Source organism: Ochotona curzoniae, unplaced genomic scaffold (genome assembly GCF_017591425.1).
Source record: "Ochotona curzoniae isolate NIBS_2020 unplaced genomic scaffold, NIBS_Ocur_1.0 scaffold_4506, whole genome shotgun sequence".
NCBI classification, from domain to species: domain Eukaryota; kingdom Metazoa; phylum Chordata; class Mammalia; order Lagomorpha; family Ochotonidae; genus Ochotona; species Ochotona curzoniae.
Genome location: NW_024467119.1, coordinates 42,934,911 through 42,958,856, shown reverse-complemented (window position 1 = coordinate 42,958,856; position 23,946 = coordinate 42,934,911). Strand labels below are relative to the sequence as shown.

General features: G+C 40.2%; 1 protein-coding gene across 6 annotated transcripts in view; it reads right to left on the bottom strand.

Annotated features, from left to right (window-relative positions):
• Window positions 1-23,946, bottom strand: part of NPNT (nephronectin) — a 71,065-nt gene that overhangs the window by 29,537 nt on the left and 17,582 nt on the right. For 3 of the 6 annotated variants that reach the window (XM_040966754.1, XM_040966755.1, XM_040966757.1), the window contains 4 exons: window positions 12,546-12,638; window positions 6,681-6,770; window positions 2,330-2,449; window positions 381-500 (listed from right to left, as the gene is read on the bottom strand). In XM_040966754.1, the coding sequence (XP_040822688.1) occupies window positions 381-500; window positions 2,330-2,449; window positions 6,681-6,770; window positions 12,546-12,638 (423 nt within the window). The remainder of the gene's footprint in view (window positions 1-380; window positions 501-2,329; window positions 2,450-6,680; window positions 6,771-12,545; window positions 12,639-23,946) is intronic. The other 3 variants (XM_040966758.1, XM_040966756.1, XM_040966759.1) reach the window with 1 other exon arrangement.

The window sequence follows — 23,946 nt, the reverse complement described above, 5'->3', positions numbered from 1 at the left end:
TTCCTAAAAAAAAAAAAATCTAACCTCTACGGTGCAATAAATACAACCCAGCCATGTTGGTCTGTTCAGCTTCAACATTCGTTGCTTCCCTTTGCTTCCTATCTTCTAGCAATACTGAGCTTTTCCTGCTTCCCTAAACAGCATGCTCCCTTGAACAGTACCTTTGCTCAAAGTCTCCTCCTGCCTCTTTTCGGAGAAATAAGACAAAATAAAACAAAACAAACCCAGTCCATTTGCAAAGAGCGATCCAGTTTGGAACATGTGCTCTCCTGCGAAAGGACAGCTAATCATTCAGGGGAACTGCCTTGCCCCATCCCGGATCTTCCACTTTGCTCCCTTACCACGGACTGTCGATAGAGGTGCTCCATGCTACAACTCACCCACGCAAGTCCTCCCGTCGGGAGCCAGCTGGAGGCCAGGGGAAGGACACTGGCATCGAGTTTGTCCTTTGACAACATCACAGCCATACTGACAGTTCGCCATGGAGCACGTCAAAGCACCTGGGAAGACAGTGGCTGGCTGACTCAAAGGAGGTAAAGCAATAAATAAATAAAATCTATGCAGAAATAACCATGGCTTTCACTTGCCCTGAAATCACTAACAATCAACAATGAAGATACAGAAGCCTCAATGATCCAACCTTGCAAAGAAAGTGAAGAGTGGAGAGAGCAACTGAAATCCCTTCCCACCCTCTGCTCCCCAGTCCCTCCACCTCACACCCATTTCCTCAAGGAGGATGACCAGTTGAAGCAGCTCTTTTAGCATCTGAAGAGGACCTGCAATCCTCTTGATGAGTTAAAAGACACAGATTATCTCACACAGATTATCTGGAAGTTTTTTTCAAAGACTAAGGAAAAGGGATAAAGGAGCTGTTTTCTGTATCACTCAAACAAAATGCTGATCATGACCAAAACCTCCAAATAGTCATCACAATTCCCTGTTACAGTTTAGATGTGACAATAAAATGCAGTGTGCATCTCTACTTTCAAACCGAAGGTGGAATCCCAATGAAACTATTAAGTATATCTTTTTAAAATATATTTTTATTTTGAATTTTGAATTATGTGATACAATTTTCCCCCCAAACTCTCACCCCCATCAGATTTTTCCCATTTTGTTACAGTAGTGTAGTCCTTCATAAGGAATCATAATTCTATCAGTCCTTATTTGAGTGTACCCCGACATTGTTGGTACAGTGTCAGACAGTCTAGCATCCATAGTCTACACATGTCCAACAGTTTCGTTGGGAATCCATCTTTAAGTATATCTTGATGATAGGATGCTGGACTGTCTGCCATTGTCTGTATCTATAATGCCTTGACACACTTAGATAGCAGAATGATGGACTTTTGACTGCTTATGAAGGACTACACTATTGTGAAACTATGAGGGAAATCAGTGGGGGAGGGAGCTTGAGGAGAGAGAAGCTAAGGGAAATCCCAGAGCCTGTGTAATTGCATCATAAAATAAAAAAACAAAATTTAAAGAAAGTTCTTTAGGACAGCAAGAGATTTCCATTCAATTGTGCAATGTTTACGGGAGCCTCACCACACTGGGACATGGTGTTAGAACTGTACTCGCCTTACTCAAAGTTGCCATGGTCTGCTTATGCTAAATAAGTTAGGTCAACTTTCCAAATTTTATAAAATACAACTCAGTTAATGGATTATCAGCAAAAATTAAAATCATGAAATTATTTGTTCATCAAATAAACCTCAATTCAATGTTGAGCCTACAGAGAATTTTAGGACATTCTTTACAACATAAACACAACCAAATGATAGTGGAAAACACCATTCATTTTTTTCCTACAAAGATATGGCATTTGTTTATTTTTTTTCATTTGGAGCAGTTTTTTTTTAAGTCAGACTATTATAAAGGTCTAAAAGTTTCTATACTGTTAGCAAGAAATGTAAAATGAGAAGATATTTGTGAGTTGTACAATCACTCAACAGTTTTAGTGGATTCTCTCTGAACATTCCTCAAATAGTCACCAATGTTCTTGTTATAACTGGAATAGTTCTTCTAGTCCCAGATATAAGACAGGGTAAACACATTGGGGAAAAAATGTGGAAACAAACTTAGTTGCAAAATTACTAGTTCGAATACCATTCCCAAATCAATGTAACATAGGCACCCATGACAAATGTCATACAGCCAAAATGGGCACCACTTATTTTAATTTTCAATTCTGCATGCACACATGTAAACACAAGCACACATCCTATTTATAAGGGCCTGGAAGGCTATTTTCACAAAGGCTTATCACCAGAGTGCAACAGTAGTCAAGCCAACAGCACTTCTAAAACAGTGAAGATTCTTGACATACTTGAGCAGGACCCATCCGGCATGAGCATGTATCCGTTGAGACAGTAGCACTTGTAGCTGCCATAAGTATTCATGCACCTGTGCTTACAGGGCCGAGGCTTCAGGCCGCACTCATTCAAATCTGAAAAGCATGTGGATTGAAACAGAAAAATCACAAAGGTTCAGCATTTGTGGCAAAACACCTAACATACTTCTTTATATAGAAGAACAAAGGAGAACAGGAGGTCCAGATATAGTAACCATTATGTACAGCAAGAAGCAAGCCTGCTCACAAAATCTGAATTTGACCAATGATAATGCCGGAAGTGGTCAGGAGTCTGCTGGCCTTTAGGGAGCTTCTAGACATAAGGGTAGAAGATTCTCTTCACACACACGGTTCTTCCTTACCATCGCTGGAAAGAGCAGCACGCTAACTTCTTACAGGGAGAGGCACTCTATCATCTGTTAGTTGCTTGATCCCTTATCTTCTCCAAATATCTAGGTTCCACTCCCAGGCCATTCCCGACAGTGTGTCCTGTTCTTTCAATGTCTTTAAATTAAGGAGCCATCACATGAGCAATTTTACTTTATAAGGAAGTACACAGAGTATAAATCGCTAGGCTGATTTGAGTCTCACCAAAAGAACAATATAGCTTTAGAGAAAAGAATTCCTAATGCAGCTTTTCTTGTTTTGTACATTCTGTACTGATCTGAGATTAAAGAAACTGCAGTAACACATTCAAGGCACAAAATGAACTTTAAAAGAACATCCTCCAACATAAGTTAAGAAGGGCTCATGGATTTAAATACTACTGGGAAAAACATAATAAACTATCATATGTTTTGAAAGTATTGGTTTAAATAGCAATATAAAATAAATTTCACATAAGAAAATTTTCCAACCAAAATTTAAAATTGCCTCAAGTGAACATAAAACTCCTAATGACAAACACTGGAATTAATAATGCCCCAAATATACACTTCACTAGAAAGAAATGTGACTGCATGTTTATTTTGTCTGGAACCATCAACTTAAGCATCTTATTAGCATAATTTAATTAGCTATAAATCCACATCACTGAATAAGAAATATACATATTCAGTCACGAAGTGGTTTTCAAATCTGATCAAACTTAAAACTGAACTGCCTGTTTATTAGAGATCTGCCTATTTTACTTAACTAAATTACCAAGTCACATAATGTTTTAAATCTACAAAACAATGATTGAATCTAAGAGTATTTCCATATCTCAGTGACTTCCCAACTTAGGATTTTTTTGCCTTTAAAATAATTGTAAGCAGGTTCCCAGGGTAAAAGCCTGAAAAGGTTAAATAAATAAAACAAATACCTTTGTCATCTCCTGCATAGGAGAAAATCTTCAATTTTCTACCTCATTGTCATTCTTCCAAACCAAGAGCTTTCAAAATAGAACTACGTTTTTGAATAATTCAAAAACACTTAACTCATACGATGTGTTCTGCAGATTACAGTATAAAAATATTGATTTATTCCTCTTTTAAACTAAAAGTTAAGAAGGAATGTATGAGAAACAAATTATCTCCCCTCCTTCATATTCTTTTGATTTCAACATTTATTGCCAGTCAGAGCTGGAGAATCTTTTCTCATTTCTTAAGAGAACTCATCAAGGCTAGCCTAAGATGGTCCTGCAGAGTAACCCCTGCATGTGAGAAATCTATGATCTACACTAGGTAAATAGTATTTAAATCTGAGTATACTGTTTGAGAAAAAGCATTAAGTTTTAAACACAACTGAGTTTAAACACAATAAAACAATAAAGTAAGACTAAATTCCACATCTCCAGGATTTTAAAAAGTATCAATTAAGAATCTCTAGGTCTTTTTTCCTCAGAACCAGAGAAATTCATTGGGTTCCTCACGGGAACTGCTCTGGAGTTTCTAGCTTCAGGCATCTTGGAGCCAGAAGCTCTGTGCAGATGGAAGCTTCTTCAGAGGTCATGCTCATGAAACTGGAGCTACAACCTAGCAGAGGCAGCCCTTCCCCAGTCTGATTCAAGTCAGTAGCTGAGGGGTCACTTAGAATTGCTTTGGGAATCTTTACAGCCCCCAACAGGGCTGCAGTAGACAGACTACTACACTCCAACTGCATCCTTCCCTTCCCACAAGCAAATCACTTGGACTTAAGAGCAAGTGAAACTAGAGGGAAAGGGTGACAATAAAGTGTCATTTTTTTTTTAAAGAAAATACTGGGAACCATTCTGCAAAATAATATGGAAATGGAAGAAAACTGCAACAAACACTCAATGGGTAAATGTCGGAACATTTATTGGCTATTTTACCCGCTATGAACCTGGTACGTAAGAATCCAAATACATGGAGCGCAACCTGTGAAAGCTGCACTCTGACAGCTGCTGATGGAATGGATGACATCCCGGACGGCTGGCTGCCTGATGTTAACATCCCCAGTGACTGCCACCGTTGCCCCGCACACACAGGCAGGTGTGTCCGAAAAACTGCACACTGCCCTCACAAATCTAAGACCATCACAGGAATTATAAAATAGGGTTCCATAGCTGTCCATGCGTATTAGTATTTTCCAAATACCGTTATGTTTGCCATAAGTAGGGAGCTTCAAGAGACCAAATGTGTCTGGTGTCCTAGTGAAAAACTTCACTGTCTTTAATTTTCCCAAGGGTTTCTAATCTGTAACAAAATTACCTCATTTCCCTATTGGCCTTAAGTCTTATAAAGAGTGTCAATACATGTTGATTCCAGTAACTACTATACTGTCACAGCATATTGGCCACAGACCTAAATAATGCTTGTACTATTAAATAAAGCCATGGATTTAAAATGTTCCCAGATGATAGCAGTGTTCCTATAAGAAGCAGAACAGCATAAAACTATGAAAACTTTCTTTAATCATGACTTCGCCAATAAATCTTAAAAGTTGGTAATAGGAGACAACATTTCAGTGCTTTAATTTTAACTTTACTCGTTCTCACTGCAAGTTTAAAAAGTAATATAAATTACAAGGAAAATCTATAATTACAACATTTAATGAATTCTATCATGTACTTATCAAATGACAGATCTTTACAGTTAAGTCTTATACACTTAAATACTTTCATTATGAAGTACACAGCTCTTAAAAGGAGTTGGTTGTTAACTGGAAGTACAGTTAAGCAGGCTGACGGATTCAAGAGCCTCAGTGGAAGTGGGGTGCGGGGAGGAAGTGACATGGCTCAGAACAATGCAAGCTGCACAGCATTATTACTACACTTCAAGAAAGAAGAATCAGAAACTTTATTAGCATGCAGACACTGAAAAGTAGCTGGAAAAACCTGGAAGAGTTTACTGAATAAGATAATTAAATGTTTTTTTTTTTAAAGGAAAATAATGTATCATTCACTTTAACTCATTTGGAGAATTTTTTTCCCCTTTGATGCTTCAGCTGGGCAAGGTTTCAGAAATCTAAGCTTGTAAATTTTATCTGACTAAACTGGAGGTCATAGGCCAAGAGACGTCAACAGGTTAACTGTCCTAATTCTCTTCTCTACCTTGTCAAGGACTCTGCTATTACTGCTATTACCCTAATGCCTTGGAAGGTATGCAAACGCATCAAGGTCTCTCTCAGCAAAGACCATAACTGATAAACTATTTTAACACAGTTATGTTACAGTTTCTAAACTTGTGATTGGATAAGGGATGGAATCTTTTAGAAGAACTATAAAATAAGCTGACTCTTTACTTTTTAACAATCGAAGCATTAATATTTTTGTTGCTCCTATTCTCACACTATCCTTGCAGGCAGACAGGGTAAGAGCTACCATCCCCTGGTTACTGATGGATTTGCTAAGACCTCAGCACATTAAGCAACTTGTTCCCATATATCTACTTAAATGATATCCTGGAATCAAAAACCAGGCTTTCTGAAACTACAAAATTTACTCTGAAAGAAGCAGATGAATGGCTTGCTTTTTAAGCAACTCAACACTGCAAAAACATAGTAGTGGAGAAAAGGATTTAATCACTTTTTAACTCTCCTTACCAAAAGGCATCAAAACCCCAATTTCAGGCGCTCTGCAGTTTTCTGACTGGGCCAAGATACAAAAGCAAAGGTCATTTTGCTGTCTGATTTTTAGAAAACGTATCAAAACTGGAGAAGAAGAAGAGAAGCAATGATGTTTGGCACATTAAAAGGACAGTAGAGGCTCCATGCTTGTCAGATCACAGAGAAGCAGCAGCAGATAATCATTTCTGCTGCCTGCTTCACATGCTCAGGCTGAAGGCCAGACACTCTCGGGCTAGTCTGCAGAACATTTGCAAGGGCCACAACTGCATGAAGCTGTGCAGGTGGGAGGAGCAGACCACCTGAGACAAAGCACGCTCACCCCTCGAAGGTACACTTGTGGCTTGATCCAGGGGTTGCAACACAGGCTGTTCACTGCCTTGACCAAGAGGAGCTGGGTAGGAGTGCTCATCTTCAGACCAGGAAGAAGGTAATAAGAGTCAACTTTGAACGGATGTCATTTTAGCCCTAAAAATCTTTACAAGTATATGTTAAATAATTACATAAAGCTGGTGGAGTTTTAAAAAAAAGTGCTTGTGATATTTCACAAGAACATTTCTAGTTCTTCTATTCTCTTTTCTTTCATTTTTCTTTTCCTGAAAATTCACTACAGATTCAAGACAACACACACCATCAATTATCATTTCCCTTCATTTTTATAAATCCCCCAAAGAGATGGTAATTTTTAAAAGCATAATTTTTGTTATCAACAGAAGATAGATTATTCAAAAATATACATACAAACATCAGTTACAACCAAACCACTCTCTACAGATACTGAAGCCTGAAATAAGCAATTTAAAATGCTTTTGCTATATTATGGCATTGTACAATAGTGATTTCAAATATTCTGTGATTATGCAGAAATTTATGAGCTGATTAAAGGCTTCATTCAAATAATAGCACTATAAATCATCAATGTTATTAAAATGTAAGAACTGATGAATCATGTAGGTTAGACTTCATCAGAACATACACACAAAGCTTTAAAAGAAACAGCTAAAAAGGTTAACTACCGCCATAACAATTTGCCAAATATTACAAAGTGGAGTGGAGACTCAAGAAAGCAATCACACTCTTTTTCAACACTATTGCATTATTAACATCCAGATGAACTTTCAAATCAAATGAAATTTGGTTCCTGGGGTTGAAATCGTATCTTCAAATGGTGAGGCTGTAAGGAAGAACTGGAACAGCAGGCCGAAAGCCCTTAGACTTCTGTGTTTGGGAAAACAATCAACTTTCAGATGCGCTAGTCTGCTAAACAAAATTCTGCAGAAGCCCCTAGATTGGGACTGTGTACCTGCACTGGGACAAGCAAACTACAAATCTTTGGAGGGTTCATCACAGTAACTGATCTTTGGTAAATTACAATATGCCCTATAACTAATTGCCTAATTAAGTTGAAAACAATTGATTGTTTAAGTTATAACCAGTTGACTGGCTGACCACGGTATAGCCATTTAAGCTGCTTTCTATGCCTCACTTGTTTTCTTGTTTTAATGGTGTCTGATCACATGACTGGTTAGCTTTCAGAACCTGTTCTAGCTCTGGGAGCTACTAGATTTGTGATTAGTCTTGGTTTTGCTTTGCTTTGTTTAAACTACCAAATTTAATTTGTCTAAGGAATTTTCCACTAAAATTTAACGTCTGGTTCTGTGTTATAAGACACAGACTCTTTTCTTGGGACGAGAAATTCAACATGTGAAATAGAATCCACAGCAAAACATTAGTAATTGATCATTTTAAGATATTTCCTCTGAAATTGTTATAAAGTACATTGCGAATGCAAAAGAACTTTTTTTTTATTTTCAAAAATATATGGTTTTTTACATGCTAAAAATCATCCTCCAAGAGGAAAGTTATAAAAAGATTATTATCAATAATACTACTGATTTTTGGCTGAGGGGAAAGATTTTAAAGCATACAGAGATTCAAGAAGAGGAAAAATATACAGGGAACAAAATCACTGAAGAATTAAAGTGGAATGTGGGGAGAAATAAGTGACCAAAGAGAATGTTGCCAGAATTTGGGTTAGCATTTCATCCAGTGTGAAGGTGTATGTGCCTTGTAGAAAGTGTTACTGATCAGTTCAGGCCTTTGATCTTGTATCTTCTCTTGGTGTATCACATACAGAGAAGGACTCTGGGAACAGCGAACCACCAGCACATCCTACCAGGCCTGTGACAAGTTTGTTAAATGAAGCCAGTTCCAAAATGTGACTTAGCCTGCTTTTCTCATTGCTCCCCAGGCAGTTTTAGCAGCACTGCATAAGCACCTGTCATTTATTCAGGCTGTCTGATCCCCTTAGCAAGTTTCTAGAGGGCTCTTAATTATAGTCTATAACTCAAAACCAAAGTCTTGGCGAATACTTGCCTAGCCAATACTTAATGCTCTCATTTACTTCTGATCAGAAACTAATTTCCAGACTACGAAATTTCAAACTCAAATATTACTTCTCTCCTCAAGCAGACAGACACCTATTTGATCTCCCATAGCTCTGTGGCATGCTTTCCAGTTAATCAGCACGTGTGGTCTGGGATGGAAACAGGGTTGACCTGTTGGGGAGCAGCGATGGCTGATAGGCTCACCTGTCGCGTAGAGCAGTCTCCCGCAATAACCAGAGACCTCAGGCTACAGATCCAGAGAAAGGCCTAAGGTGCTAGACGGGAACCATTAAGGGAACAAATGCTTAATGAGCTCTCAACATGTGTAAATCACTTTAATAGAGTTTCCGGGTACCAGAAATCAGAGAGCGCAAAGAGTTCCTGCCACACAGCAGACACCTTTCCCCAGCAATGTGCCACTACTACGCTTGTGTCTTTTCTTTTCTTTACTTCTTTTTCTCATTCTTTATCTCTCTTGCTCTTTCTGTCTTCCCTTCCTCCCTCCCTCCTTCTTTCCTTCCTTCATTCCTTTTGATAGTAAAGGAAAAGTAAGAGATGATTAAAACACAGAAGTTTTTTCTTAGCTAAGTTTTATTTTCAAGACTGGACTTGAATGGTATCTTTAGTGTCCACACTGTTTTTGCAAGTGTAAACCTCATTTACTACTAATGAAACCCTCTTCTCTCTAGGGAGTTTGATTCTGGGAAGCAAGACTAGTTTAGTATATGCTGTTTTTTTTCAGACAACAGGTACACATTAAAAGATAAACAGGGTAGGGCCCAGTGCGGTAGCCTAATGGCTAAATTCCTTGCCTTGCACGCCCAGAATCCCATATGGGCGCCGGTTCGCTTCCCATACAGCTCCCTGCTTGTGACCTGGGAAAGCAGTTGAGGACAGCCCAAAGCCTTGGGACTCTGCATCCACGTGGGAGACCTGGAAGAAGAGCTCCTGGCACCTGGCTCCTGGCTTCAGATTGGTGCAGCTCTGGCCTCTTGGGGTGTGAAACACTGCATGGAAGAGCTTCCTGTCTCTTCTCTCTGTATGTCTGACTTTCCAATAAATGTAAAATAAATCTTTTTTTTTTAATTATTGCATTTCATTTTATGACATCGTTTCATAGGCACTGAGGTGCCCCCAGCCCCTCCCCGCACCCTTCCCACGTGGTGGATTACTCCACCTTGTTGCAGTATTACACTTCAAATCAAGTCATGATTCCTTCATTGCAAGCATGTGCCATGCATAGAGCCCAGCACCTTATTGTCCAGATCAATTCAACAGTTTCTTGGGGACGCCCTCTCTGGTCTGAAAGCAGAGCTGGCAGAATATCGTTCTAACCTATTAAAAGCCGTGACATAACATAAATAAACCTTAAAAAAAAAAGATAAACAGGATAAACGGGCTTTCCGGAAGTAAGAGATGCCCAGTGAGAAAGCTTTGTTCCCATTGTAACTTCAGTTTCTCAGGAATGCATTCAAGTTGAGGTAAGGTCCTGAAAATGAGTTTGAATGAATTTCTCTGCAATTTTGAAAATGGCTTCTTTTAATTAATATCCTTGTGTAAATTCCTGGCATCAGGAAAACAAAGTTTTATAGTGTTGACCCATGAATAAGAACAATGAAGGTTGATGTTAACTACTTTATATATAATAAGAAGCAGCAGCATACTGGGATTCTAGACAAATGCCGGTAATTCAATAACCAGGATGGAGCAAGCTGTTGCTTGTGAACTGGGGAAGCGAAACAGAAACTGAGATAACAAAAGCACCACTTATTTCAAGATGACGCAGGATCATTTGGTAAATCTCAAGTTACTAAAATGTAAGATAAGAAAGCAGCATTAGAAGAATCTGCTATAAATCAGACGGCAGATAATGTATGAACAGCTTCTCCTGCCATGGGACATGACATATTTTACTAGCATGAATTTCATCTGATGAATAATTACACCTACTTTCAAACAGCAGTGTTCTAGGCGGTTGTAAAGACTAGACCTATAAATCACTAGTTTGCATGACACACCTCAAGGGGGATGCTGCAATAAATCAAATACAGACGAAAGGTAGGATTTCAACAGTATCATTTCTGCATCTGATGTGATCAGCCAAGTCTTCATGGGTAGTTGGACTTAATTCATTGTTTGATTTCACATGTGAAATAAGTGAAATATTAATATAAATTCAGAAATAAGTCAAAGTTTACTCTTGCCTTTTCATCCTTTTGTGAAAAACTAGTCCTAACTCTGTTTCTAAATTTTTTTAGCTCCCAATAGTAGACATTTTTAGATGAAATTTAAAAAAAAACAAGCCCTGACTTTCTTGAATGGGGGGAGAATCATGTTAGCACTCTTTTTTCTTAATCAAAGCTAGTATGTTAGAAAGAATGTGGATAACTCATTTGACAAATAAGCTCCTTTAGCAATGAATTCTGTGAATTTTGGCAAGACATTTAAAATTCTTGAAACTTCTCAACTTCTTTTTCAAATGAAAAAAGTGCAATAATCCTAAGTTATTTATCGTTTCATTGCAGCAAACAATCCTCTACTTTCTAACACAGTAGTACAGATTAAAATAGACAATACATAAAAATACTTGGTGCTGACAATGTTGAATTAATATTTTCTTTCATAAGCAATTGATACTGATTTTTACAATCATTTGCTAAATTAGCAGTTTTACTTTATTTATTTATTTATTATTTGAAAAGCAGAGTTACAAAAAGAGAGGGAGAGACAGAGCAAGAGACATTTTCCACTCACTGGTTCACTCCCCAAGTGGCCGCAACAATAGGGTCTGGGTAAGGGCAGGAACTTTGAAACTTACATGGTCCTCACGGGAGTACCAGAAGGAGTACCATGGAAGGGTGATGCGGCATTTGAGCCATGCTCTGCTCCCATCGCACACACCTTAGCAGAGAACTGAATTAGAAGCAGAGCAGCCAGGCCTCGAGCTGCCAATGAGAAGGCGGCAGCTCTGCCCGCTGCCTCAAAATGCCAGCCCCTAATATTTTAATTTCTATTATTTTCTAAGATTTATTTATTTTTATTGGAAAGGAATATTTACAGAAAGAAGGAGAAACAGAGAAGAAGATCTTCCTTCTGCTGCTTCACTTCCAAAGTGGCAGCAACGGCCATATCTGATCCTATCAGATCCAAAGCCAGGAGCGAGGAGTTTCTTCCAGGTCTCTCACGTAGGTGCAGGGTCCCAAGGCCTTGGGCCATCCTCGACTGCTTTCTCAGGCCACAAGCAGGGAGCTGGATAACAAGCTGAGCCACCAGGACATGTGAAATGATCCATACAGGATCTCAGCACTCAGAGGCTCTTAGCCACTGAGCCATCACGCCAGGCCTGCATTTAATTACTGAAGGGCATTTCAAACTGGTCAGCAGTTGAATATTTAGTCATAGAATCAAAGGCTCAGAATTGGAAGAAAGCTCTACCTTTCAATTAATACACCCTATCTGAACTCTATCAAAAGAGAGCATTCCCAGGATCTCAGGAGGTTAACTTTTGCTGGCAGCTTCCAAACGAGCAACGGAAGAAGGAATACAGATGCAAGAATGTCTACATCATTACCATAGCGATTGTCCTTTTCAAAATATACTTTAATAGTATCAAAGAATATGAATGGGGTAGAAGTCATTTGGTTGGTCCGTCAAGAAAAAAAAATGAACAGGATTCACCATTTTTATCTGTTTGAAAAGTGGCAACTCACATCTTAGCACTAACAGCGCTGGAAAGTAGTTTGGTGTGATCATTGAATTTTGCTTGGCACAGAGTACTCATGTCAAAACTGTTTTCCTACCTTGGTTGCAGGTTTTTCCAGCATACCCAGGATGACACTTGCACTTGTTTGGCCCGATGCATTCGCCATGTTTGCATTGTGGCTGACATATAGCTGTGAAAATAAAACGGATATCACACATTATTCCTAGATCAGCAGAACACCAGCCATATAGCATTGTCATCACATACTAGTTTGATAATAGAAGAAACCTCAAGAATTTACAACGAAGTAGCAGGTGACACAAAATCCCTGTTTTTGTGGATACGGTTTACACTACACATACATGTAAACACATTTTATGATATACGTATGCCATTCAGAGCTGGAAAGTTTTCTAAACTTGAGGACAATACTCAAATAGTTAAGAGGAAAGAAAAGCATAATTATGTATTAAATATAGCTGATGTCTGTTAATCATATAACTTTACAGTAACTTGTATCCACAATTTCAAACCCTTTCTCTCAAATTCATGTTAAAGAGTAGCACTTTGTCCAACGATACTGGCCAAGTATGAAATCCAGATAAGTCTCCAATTAAATAATAAAACACGGCCAGCCTCACTGGCGCTCAGATGGGCACCGCCTCCAAAAGTAAGAGCAAGGCTCTGATGCTCTCTCTCATCAGTAAACCGAGTTCCACTGCCTTCAAGAGTTCAAAAAGTTGTCCATCTTTACCCAAGGCTTTTCAGGTCTGATTGGAACTTATTACGTTTTTTATCTGCCAGTGACTGTCAGTGAAGGTGACATCTGACAATGTCTAGAGACACTGACTGTCACATTCAGGGGTGTGGGTACTCTTGGCATCTAGCAGGAAGAGGCCACGGGTACTGTCAAACACTCTAGGGTACAGAGACGACAGTCCTTCACATAACAAATGATCTGTTCCCTAACGTCAGGGTGACAAGACTGAGAAACGGGGCTCTATTACAAGTATGTGTTTTGTAAGAAGATAAAACGTAGTAATATGGAATGTAACTGGTCTCGAGGGTCTGCAATCAAGATTTTTTTTAAAAAATCATGTGTTTGAAATTCAGGGCAACACTTATTTGTTAGCCAATGGATAGCATCTATGAAGTCTGTAAAAACCCTAATAAGAAAATGTATGCAGTTTTGTAAAAAAAAAAAAAAAAAACCTTCAAATAAGAGCCTTGTGTTGGAACTGGACAGACAAATAAAGGCCTACCCAAGGAAAAGAAAATTACACAGCAAAGTAGACTATCATCCAATTAAGGGTCACTCACAGTTCATATTGACCAGAAGAGATAATGATTACTTGCAAAAGAGTAAAAAACAGTCATGCATGAGAGGCAGCAGATGCTTTCTGTTCAAAATCAGACTGAGCAATGTGTGGTAACAGGTGGTTGCTGTAAACCTATGTATCATCATAAGAATTCGCTGATAGATATAAAAGCTTTGGGGACGTTTGCATGGTGACGCTGTGTAGGATGGACTGGGATCCCAGAGGCTTTAGTCACTACTGGTCAGCAAATAAGAATCAGTGAGGATGCTGAGTGGTGAAGTCCCACATCTGTGGGAACAGGTGAATTCTAAGGAAGGCCCTTTCCATAGGGATCCTCACTCAACAGTACACCTTGTCAATGGTTTATACACAAGTTTGAAAACAAATCCCAGAAACAAGTCTCTGTCACCAAGAAAATCAAGTTTCGAAATTCTACCTTAAAAAACACATTCCATAATTCTGACAAGTATATATGAACACAACCTGCGTATCCACATATCACCGAACACACAGCATGACGCTTGCTATGAAGACAGAACAAGTCCACACATACTCAAAATTTTTCTTTAAAAATCTCAAGATCATTATGTGCAAGGGAAGGTAATAACCTCCAAAGTAGCTGGCATTAGAAAATGTCTTTAAAAACAAGGAGAAGTTATACAGAAGATAACACTTGAAGACATGATAAAGCTGAGTAAGAATGGGAAACACATGAAACTTCCTCAAGGCCCCAAACCGCACTGCCTTTGACCCCCAACCATTCTGATGGCATTCCAAGCAGTGCTTTTTTATTGTCCTTGTCCCTTCCTCATTGTTTGTCCTTAGCAGAATGCCTAATCTTGAGCACATCAAATGCACACATTCCAAGAGGCAAAGACTGCTAATGTTTCCTCCATGCTCAGGGAGTCAGCATTTTAAAACAAACTGCTGTTTGCACTTCTGTCCAGCAGACTCTTCACTGAAATAACTAACAACTCTTAGTCAAGAGTTATTAAACAAGACAGAATATCCCCGAAGCTGATAAAAATCTACTTTTCTTTTTACAAAAAGTTAAAAAAAAAAAAAGGTAAGGTTGCTTTCTGCTTATCTTGGTGGCATTATGTTTGGAATGGATCTCTACCAATATATATTGTTTGTTACACACAATGTCTCCTAGTGGATAAGGATGAGGTGGGTGCTGGAGTCAGAGGGATATAGAAATTCACTGTGGAACCACTTAGGCTAAAGCCTGGCTGTGACAGAGATCAAAGAACAGGGAGAGTGCATAGTAACTTATAACTTCGCATCTCCTAAAGGCCTCATGTGTGAGTCGTGATATTAGAAACCTTTTAAAAGAGGTATGGCAGGATGCGGTGGGAGACAAAAGCTTTTCATCCAAATGGAGGAGACAGATAGTTCTGAGATTCTCAAGGAGTGTGAAGTGCTCTCTTGGGGCCAGGGTGCCAAGCGCCCTGAACAGCACAAAAGATCAAAAGACAGGCTGAAGCAGATCACAGAAGGCTAGCTAGACACTTACCAATATCTAGCCTTCTGCTTTAGCCTAGGCATGGTTTTGGGTGTTTTATTTTTGAGTGGAGGACTAACTTAACAATGGAAAATTACATTCCCTGCATATTTCCTCAGCAGATACGGATAGCCAAATGACTATGTTCTGGCTGACTGATGTGCAAGCAAAAGCTATTGGTGGGAGAAGGAGAGTTGATGGGGTGTCGTTTGAAATGCTACTTGAATGGAGGGCTGTCTTCTTGACTGGAATGTACAAGTCACTTCCGAATTACAGTGGCCTTTCATGACCCTGAAGTGATCTTGGAAACTTGAAGACAGAGCAAGAAGTCCTAACAGTAACCCTAAATGGCCACTCCAGCAATTTAGGGCACTATTGGCACTATTACTTACAGCCAAAAGCAACTCCTGACTGTCCCTAAGCTCTTGGCTGAGGAATCTTGACTTAGTCTGTGTTTATTCTTAAGATAGCAAAGATTTTCTTTGGATATACATGTAGGATAGAAGTGTTACGAGTAATTGCCAGTAGAATTACAACTTGACTAATTTATTTTGTACCTGTATTTCATAAATGCATGCTTGCAAAATAATTTCATTTCTATACCTAAACTAATTTGATTAGAAAGGACATAGCCCATTTCAAAAGCAGACAAACATAATTTCTAACTTGTATGTAAATTGGCCTACCTTCTATTAACTCATTCCACTGTGAAGTGTGGAGACCAGAACAAACTACTCTTTACAACCTGCCTTCCTCAGGGGCTAGTAGATCACAATTATTACCTCCCAAAAGAAAAATACAATCCATCTTACTGGCTCATTTTAGTATGGTATTCGAAATATCAGAAGTAGAAGACACAACTGGCTTGGAGGTAACAAGGCGCCTCTTGGTGCTTCTAGTTAATCACAAAAGCCAGTGTCATATCTGAGATTCACAGGGATCAAGGATGACAAGTTTCTGAATCATATCCCATGGCCCCCTGTTCCTGGCATCCACATAACATTTAGTAGCATAAATTATAAATAAAGGCCAGACAATGTTGACAGATGTTTTTTCTCCAATATCAGTAGCCAAAATTGGGCAAATCAGCCTGAATTAGTAAGTCACACTCAAAATGAACTCTTAACATTCTTGTAGCACATTCTGTGAAGTACCCTTATTATAACCTCTAAATCATTGTTTTGTAACTAGAAAAATAAGCAAGCCTTCCTGGTCAAACACAGATTTTTAACCTCAAATGTCCAAGCCTATTCTGTTTAACTGCAGTCTAAATTTTGACTCTTAAAAATTCATCCTAACTGATGTAACTGGGGATCTGAGATTTAGACAGCACTGTCTGACTCAGATACAACTGGTGGGTCATCAAATACATTAGGGGAAAAATAAATAATTCCTACGCCAGGCCCTCTTACGTTTTGTTATGTAAGCAAATCATGCTAGGAGTTGGATGTCAACTTTTGAGAAGCCAAGACATGTTAAGATGCCCAAGGTAAAAGCCAACCCCAGCTCAGGTGTTGTTTGTAACTTGATAAGGATTTTACTAATGTAAGTGAGACTGCCTATACACAATCCTAAGGCCCATTTGTAATTTTTGCAATCTGCACTTCACTTTTATTCCAACATGAAGCCATGAAAAGCAAAGAAGTTTATCTTCCAGACTATTTTACTTGGAAACAAAGGGAGAAGCATGCAAGGCCAGGGCTGGAGACTAGATAGGTACAAAACTGGGGAGTTGTAGAACATCCCACACATCCAAAAAGTTTCTCAGAATATGGACAAACCCATTTGAGAGGAGTAGAAAATGTGAGGAGGAATTGTGGAGTGAGCATTCGATGTAAGCAGCTAGGACACTGGTTAGGATGCCCACCTCCCCCGCTGGGGTGTGCCAGCTTGCTCTCCAGCTCCTGACTTGTTTCCTCTTAAGGCGGACCCCGGGAAGCAGCAGTGATGACTAAAGTGGCTGAGTTCCTGACACCCGCCTGGAAGACCTGGATGGAGTCTGCAGCTCCCAGCTTGAGCCTGGCTTAGAACCACTGCTACATGGGAAATAAGCTAGTGGATGAGAAGGTTTTCTCTGTCTCTCTCCTGGATAAAAAAAAATTTTTTTTTTAATTTTTTAAAGGAGCAACTGGCCTTGGAAAAGTTGCTGAAAATACATGGAAAAGGCCACTGCTGTATTGACCCAGAATGGATGGAGGCAGAATCTTACAGGACCTCACTAGAAAGAGCTCCGAGCTATTGCTTGTCACATGTGCAACAAAATTCAGAGGGAACAGTCTTGCTGTCCTAGGTCTCTTCAACTTTCTGAACACATTAGTTTTATTTCATGTATTTAAAAATTGCTTTCATAGGCCATAAATGGAGAACTGAATTGGGAAATGGAATAGCCAGGAAACAAACCGGTGCCCATAAGGGATTCTCGTGCTGACAGATTAGCGAATTACACTACCACACTGGTCTGCAATATCCTACTTTTAGACTAATCCTATATTCAAATCTGAATTCTTGCAGCAGCAAACACTGAACAGGACCTGGTGCAGTAGCCTCACGACTAAACTCCTCCCCTTGCACACACTGGGATCCCATATGGATGCCAGTTCTAATCCCAGCGGCCCTGTTTCCCATACAGCTCCCTGCTTGTGGCCAGGGAAAGCAGTCGAGGATGGCCCAAAGCCTTGAGACTCTGCACCCACAGGGGAGACCTGGAAGAAGCTTCTGGCTTCTGGCTTTAGATTGGCTCAGCTCCAGTTGTTGTGGCCAGTTGGGGAGTGAATCAGCAGACATAAGATCTTCCTTTCTGTCTCTCCTCCTCTCTGTATATCTGACTTTCCAATATAAAATTAATAAATAGGGCCCGGCATGGTGGCCTTGCAACTAAAGTCTTCACCTTGAATGCACTGGGATCCCATATGGGTGCCAGTTCTAATCCCGCCAGTCATGCTTCCCATCCAGCTCCCTGCTTGTGGCCTGGAAATGCAGTAGAGGATGGCCCAAAGCCTGGGGACCCTGCACCCATATGGGAGACCTTAAAGAAGCACCTGGATCCTGGCTTTGGATTGGCTCAGCTCCGGCCGTTGCGGCCGCTTGGGGAATAAAACATTGGATAGAAAATCTTCCACTCTGTCTCTTTTCTCTGTATATCTGACTTTGCAGTAAAAATAAACAAATCTTTTAAAGATAAGTAAAATAAATCTTAAAAGCTGAACAAAAGTACCTCTAATTGTTACTGCTTTCAAAGACATCTATTAAAAGCTCTTATGTATACCATCATATATAACTGGCCAAACTTATTGATACAATTTCTATATAACGCAGGAGAGAAGCAGGCACTACCTTCATTTTTACTAGCCAACTAGGGAAAACACAGAGGACCACATGATTTTAGGAGATTCAATGACATTTTCTTATTCTTGTCCCACATCAGTCCACTAATTCTAAGGAGGTTAGAAAAGTGTCAGAATGACCATCATTTAGAGTGGATTCGAAAGGAGCAGGGAGAGAGAGCATAAGATGACACACCAAGCAGGAGAGGTAAGGGAACAGAGGACATCAGTGGGGAGGAAGGTACAGAAGCCACATGTGCAGGAAGGAAAGCTGCTGTTGGTAACACAAACTTGGGAAAAACTAGAGTAACTCTTATAGAGTATTTTAAAATAAGATGATCTCTTTACTCTGTTGCTAGTTTTGCACAGATGCTAAACCATGACCTACTCATGAAATCAGAACTCTGATCTCTTCTATAGGATTGCCACATCCAGGATGGGGGCGTGGGACTCACCTTTCACATCACTGCAGTTAGCCAATCATGAACTTATTCCATAGGTTTATTGGGCAGACCAAACGAGAAAACATACAGCACTTAGGATAGTACCTACCTCACAGTTAAAGCTCAATGCAATGCTGGTTATGGTGTGAGTTATAAAGAGGACATGGAAGAAAGAGCATTTAAAAGATACCTGATTTCATAATTGGTAAAATCATCCGGACATGATGAAGCACATTTTAACATTTTTAGTTGAAAACTACCATTTTGCTTTAATTAAAGATAAGATGGGGACTAGCATTGTGGCACAACAGCTTAAGTGCAGCTTGCAATGCCAGCACCACAGAGGAGACCCACTTTCAATCCAGCTCCTTTCCAATGATCCTAGAAAGGTGGCAGAGGATGGCCCAAGCCTGTGAGCCCTATCACCTACATGGACCTCACGGTGAAGTTCTTGAATCCTGGCTTTGGCCTGGTTCAGTCCCAGCTGTTGTAAGCATTTGGACAGTGAACTAGTAGAAGGAAGACCTACCTCTATCTCTCCCTCTCTCTGTGTCTCTTTCTCACTCCATCTTACACATAAATACGTAATCTTAAAAAAAAAAATGCAGCGATATACAGATTTTGAGTAGGTTTACTGAAGAATCATCATAATGTGCTATAAAATTTTAATGTAACCATAATTATCTCTTGCAGCAACCTAAATCTCCACTGGAAAACATAGATATAGGGGCTGGTCCTGTGGCGCAGTGGTTAGGCTGCCATCTGCAGTGTTGGTATCCTAGATGGGCACCAGTTAAATTCCTGAACACTCCACTTCTGATCCAGCTCCCTGTTAAGGAGCCTGAGAAAGCAATGGAAGATGGCTCAAGTGTTGGGACCCCTGCACCTGCTGGCCCTGACTTGGCCTAGTCTCAAGGGATCAAACCAGTAGAAGGATGATCTCTCTCCCTGTCACTCTCTACAAGTCTTTCAAATAAGAAATAAATCTTTTAAAAATTTGTTTACAATGAGTTGAGTTATATATTATTTCAAAAACTGAATCAACTTCATAACTGTACATAGACCGATACATGAGGCACTTGGCAGTATGGTCACTTGGATTTTTTTCTCCCAAAGGCAAATGTTAATTACACCCTATTTATCTGATCAGGAACATTTAATGTAATTTGAAAACAACCCAAATGTCCACCTATGAGACTGGTCAGACGAATAATGGAACAATGGGCTTTTTCACTCAAACACTGTCAACTTAAACCCAAGTCCAAACTGCAAAACTTGGTAACCCATGATTTCAGGGAACCACTCCCTTATACTTACTTCTATCATTTGCATACAGTTCAGCATAGTATTTCAAGCACCGGAACATGCACATGCCACATTTCATGATCTTTAAAAAAAAAAAAAAGACTAAGCAATATATTTATGTATTTGAAAGTAAGAGTGACAGAAGGGGCAGTGGGGGCAGAGAGATGGTAAGTGTTGGGTCAGGACAAAGCTTTGGGGCAGGGATTATATCTTGGTCCCACACATGGAGAGCAGGGGCCCAAGCACTTGTTCTGTCTTCTGCTACCTTTCTAGGTGTACTACCAGCGAGCTGGTTTGGAAGCCAAGCTGCCAGACTCCAACCAGCACCCTGCTATTGGATGCCAGTGCACTGCATCCGATTAATGCACTGTACAACACTGGTCCCCACATTCCCTGCTTTGACACCTGCCTATCCCACAGGCCTCACCTCCAATCACATATATCGGCTAATGGTAGCTGCCCCAAGAAACAACATATTGAAACCATCAGTTTCACATGGCATGCCACCATGCCCCTTGTCTCCTACAGTAATATCTAGATCAGCTATAACATGTAATCTAATCACCTCCAAGATTTGCTTTGATCCCTCACAGTGAGTTTACAACCCTCACCATGCTTGATAAGCCTCTGTGCATACTTCTTTCATAAATTACACATTTATATTTCCTTATAGATGTTTAGATAGATTTATACATAGCTCATGTTATATTTCTATGGCTACTTTTCATAGTGAGTTCTCCTACTACACCTTGAGCTCTCTCAACACACAAGCTCGGAGACACTGTCCATCATCTCCTGGCAAAGATCATCATGGCAGGTATGTAAGGCATCAAGAGTGCAGAAGGAATTTCTCTGCAGGGTAGCAGAGAAACTTTCCAAGAAGAAATGTGAGCAGAATCTTGAAGGATGAGTGGGAAGCCACCACATGGAAGGGTGTAGGGAAAGTCAGGGAGGTCTGACTCCGCAGAGGACAGGCAGTGCAATGGCAGTCCCCAGCAACTGAGCAGAGTCCAAAACATGCCCTTCAAAGTTAAGGCAGCTGTCAACATGAACAGCCCTGTCCTAGGACGCAGGATTCTAGCCACAACTGCAATCAATCAATGACTGGAAGCAGCAGACAACAGTATCAGATTACATTTACATGTGTTCAAGAGCGGCTAAAGTCCTCGCCTTGAATGTGCCAGGATCCCATATGGGTGCCAGTTCTAATCCCGGCAACTCCACTTCCCATCCAGCTCCCTGCTTGTGGCCTGGGAAAGCAGTCAAGGACGGCCCAAAGCTTTGGGACCCTGCACCCGTGTGGGAGACCTGGAATAAGTTCTTGGATCCCGGCTTCGGATCAGCATAGCATCGGCCCACTGCGCTCACTTGGGGAGTGAATCATCGGACCGAAGATCTTCCTCTCTATCTCTCCTCCTATCTGTATATCTGACTTTTCAATAAATATATAAATCTTTAAAAAAAAAAAGAATGAAACGGAACTCTTTTTTTTATGATCTTGAGCAAGAGTTAAGATCTATGGTATATAATAAGACCATAAGAGAGGAAGGAAATGAAAATATATTCATTTTCCAAATAAAATTCCTTTTCTAAAAACCAAAGTTTTTATATTAAAGTAATGCCTTGTTCATCATTTGGATTTTTAAAATTTCATGTTCATGTAGAAATGCCTACCCTCTCATGGAATTAACAGTCTAGCAGAACAAATGATGCAGTCCACAAGTAACAACAATCTTGGGCTCCACACAAGTGTCATCATGAGCTACAGAGAAATGAGACGATATTTCCTGATGCAAAGGGGGGGGGGGCAGGCAGCACACTGGTTCAACTGATTAATATTCTACCTCCAAGCCGCTGGCATCCCATATGGACACTGAGTCAGATCCCAGCTGCTCCACTTATGATCCAGTTGACAGCCTGGGAAAGTAGCAAAGGATGGCACAAGCCTTTGGGACCCTGCACCCATGTGGGTAGAAAACCAGAAAGAAGCTCCTGGCTCCTGTATCAGGATCAGCTAAGCTCTAGCCATTGTGGCCACTTGGGGACTGAACAAGTGGATGAAGTTCCGTGTCTCTCCTTCTCTAAATCTGCTTTTCCAATAAAACAAACAAATCTTAAAAAGTCAGAAAGGTATAGAAGAGAACATGGTATTTAAGTTAGGACTGATTTTCAACATGCTGAGTTAGGAGAGAATACAATTTTTAAAAATAAATGTGGTCATTCACTCATAACAATGATTCACTCAGTCAAATATTTGCTTAGAATCATAAGCAATAGTGACATGAAACAAGCCAACTAAAAGAGGAAAAAAAACTTTTGTAGACAATTTTTTTGCCCTTTACATAATAGAATATGGAAGTATTAGTTTCTTTCAACCATAAGCTACAATTTCAAGAACTGTTTTCAAGAACTAGAAACTATTAGGTAGCTTTTGCACACGTGTGAAACAGAGCTTTGCTTATAACCCATGTCACTCTTCTGTTCCAGGTTGTTCCTCTGATGAGGGAATTGTGGCAATTACTGAGGCTGACTAAGGTGGACAAAGAGAAGGAACAAAGATTTCACTGGGCCAGAGTTGGAAAAAAATCACATCACAGCCTAGGTTCCACTCCACATCACACTGAAATTCAGCCACCCAGCCACGGAGCAAAGCTTTCCACAGCTACGTCTCACAGGCACTGAGGCCATCACCTTTACCTTCTAATCACATAACATGCTAGAAACTTGGGAATCCTTCACCCCTCAAACCCTCATTATCACCACCACAGCAACTATGTTATAATGTGAATATGAGCCGCTGTCCAGCCCACTGTATCATAAGTAATGTCTCATTTGATCTTCATTTAAAAAACTCTTGAGTCAGTTGGGTTTCTGCAGTGTGGTGGTTATCACGTTCGCCTCACACCTCATAATGCTGGGGCCTGCATAGTGGGGACAGGCTAATCCCTGCCTGGAAGCTAATCCTCTGCCTCTTGTGTCACTATCCCATGTGGGTGCTGGCTCGTGTTTCAGCTGCTCCACTTCTGTATCTTCAACCTGCTTAGGGCTGCTCCAGCTGCCCCACTTCTGATCCAGCAATCTGCTCATGGCCTGGGAAAGCAACAGAGGTTAGGCCAAGTGCTTAGACCCCTGTACCCACACAGGAGACCTAGGGGAAGCTCCTGGCTCCAAACCTCAAAATGGGCCAGATATGAACTCTGTCTCTCCTTCTAACTCTGCCTTTCCAACAAAAATAAATAAAATTTTAAAAAATATCCCATGAGGTAGGACTACTATCAACATTTTACCAAAAGGAAGTTGACACTCAGGAAGGTTAGGAAATGTTCTCAAAAAACACAGCTAGGGCAGCAGTCATATCTACCTTAGCAACACCACAATGCTAAAAGTCTCATTATCTTTTCTTCTCAGTTCTTTTGCTCTCTCTCTTTCTCTCTCTCTCCCTCCTTTCTACCATCTCCAACCACCACTATTTAAAATGAAGCCTCAACCCTCAGTTGGTTGACTACAATGTCCTCTAGTCCTAAGCCTCACCTAGTTGTTCTCCAAATTACCCATGTGGCAGATTAGAAGCCCAAAGGCCCACACATCTCAGGTGCCTCCCTGA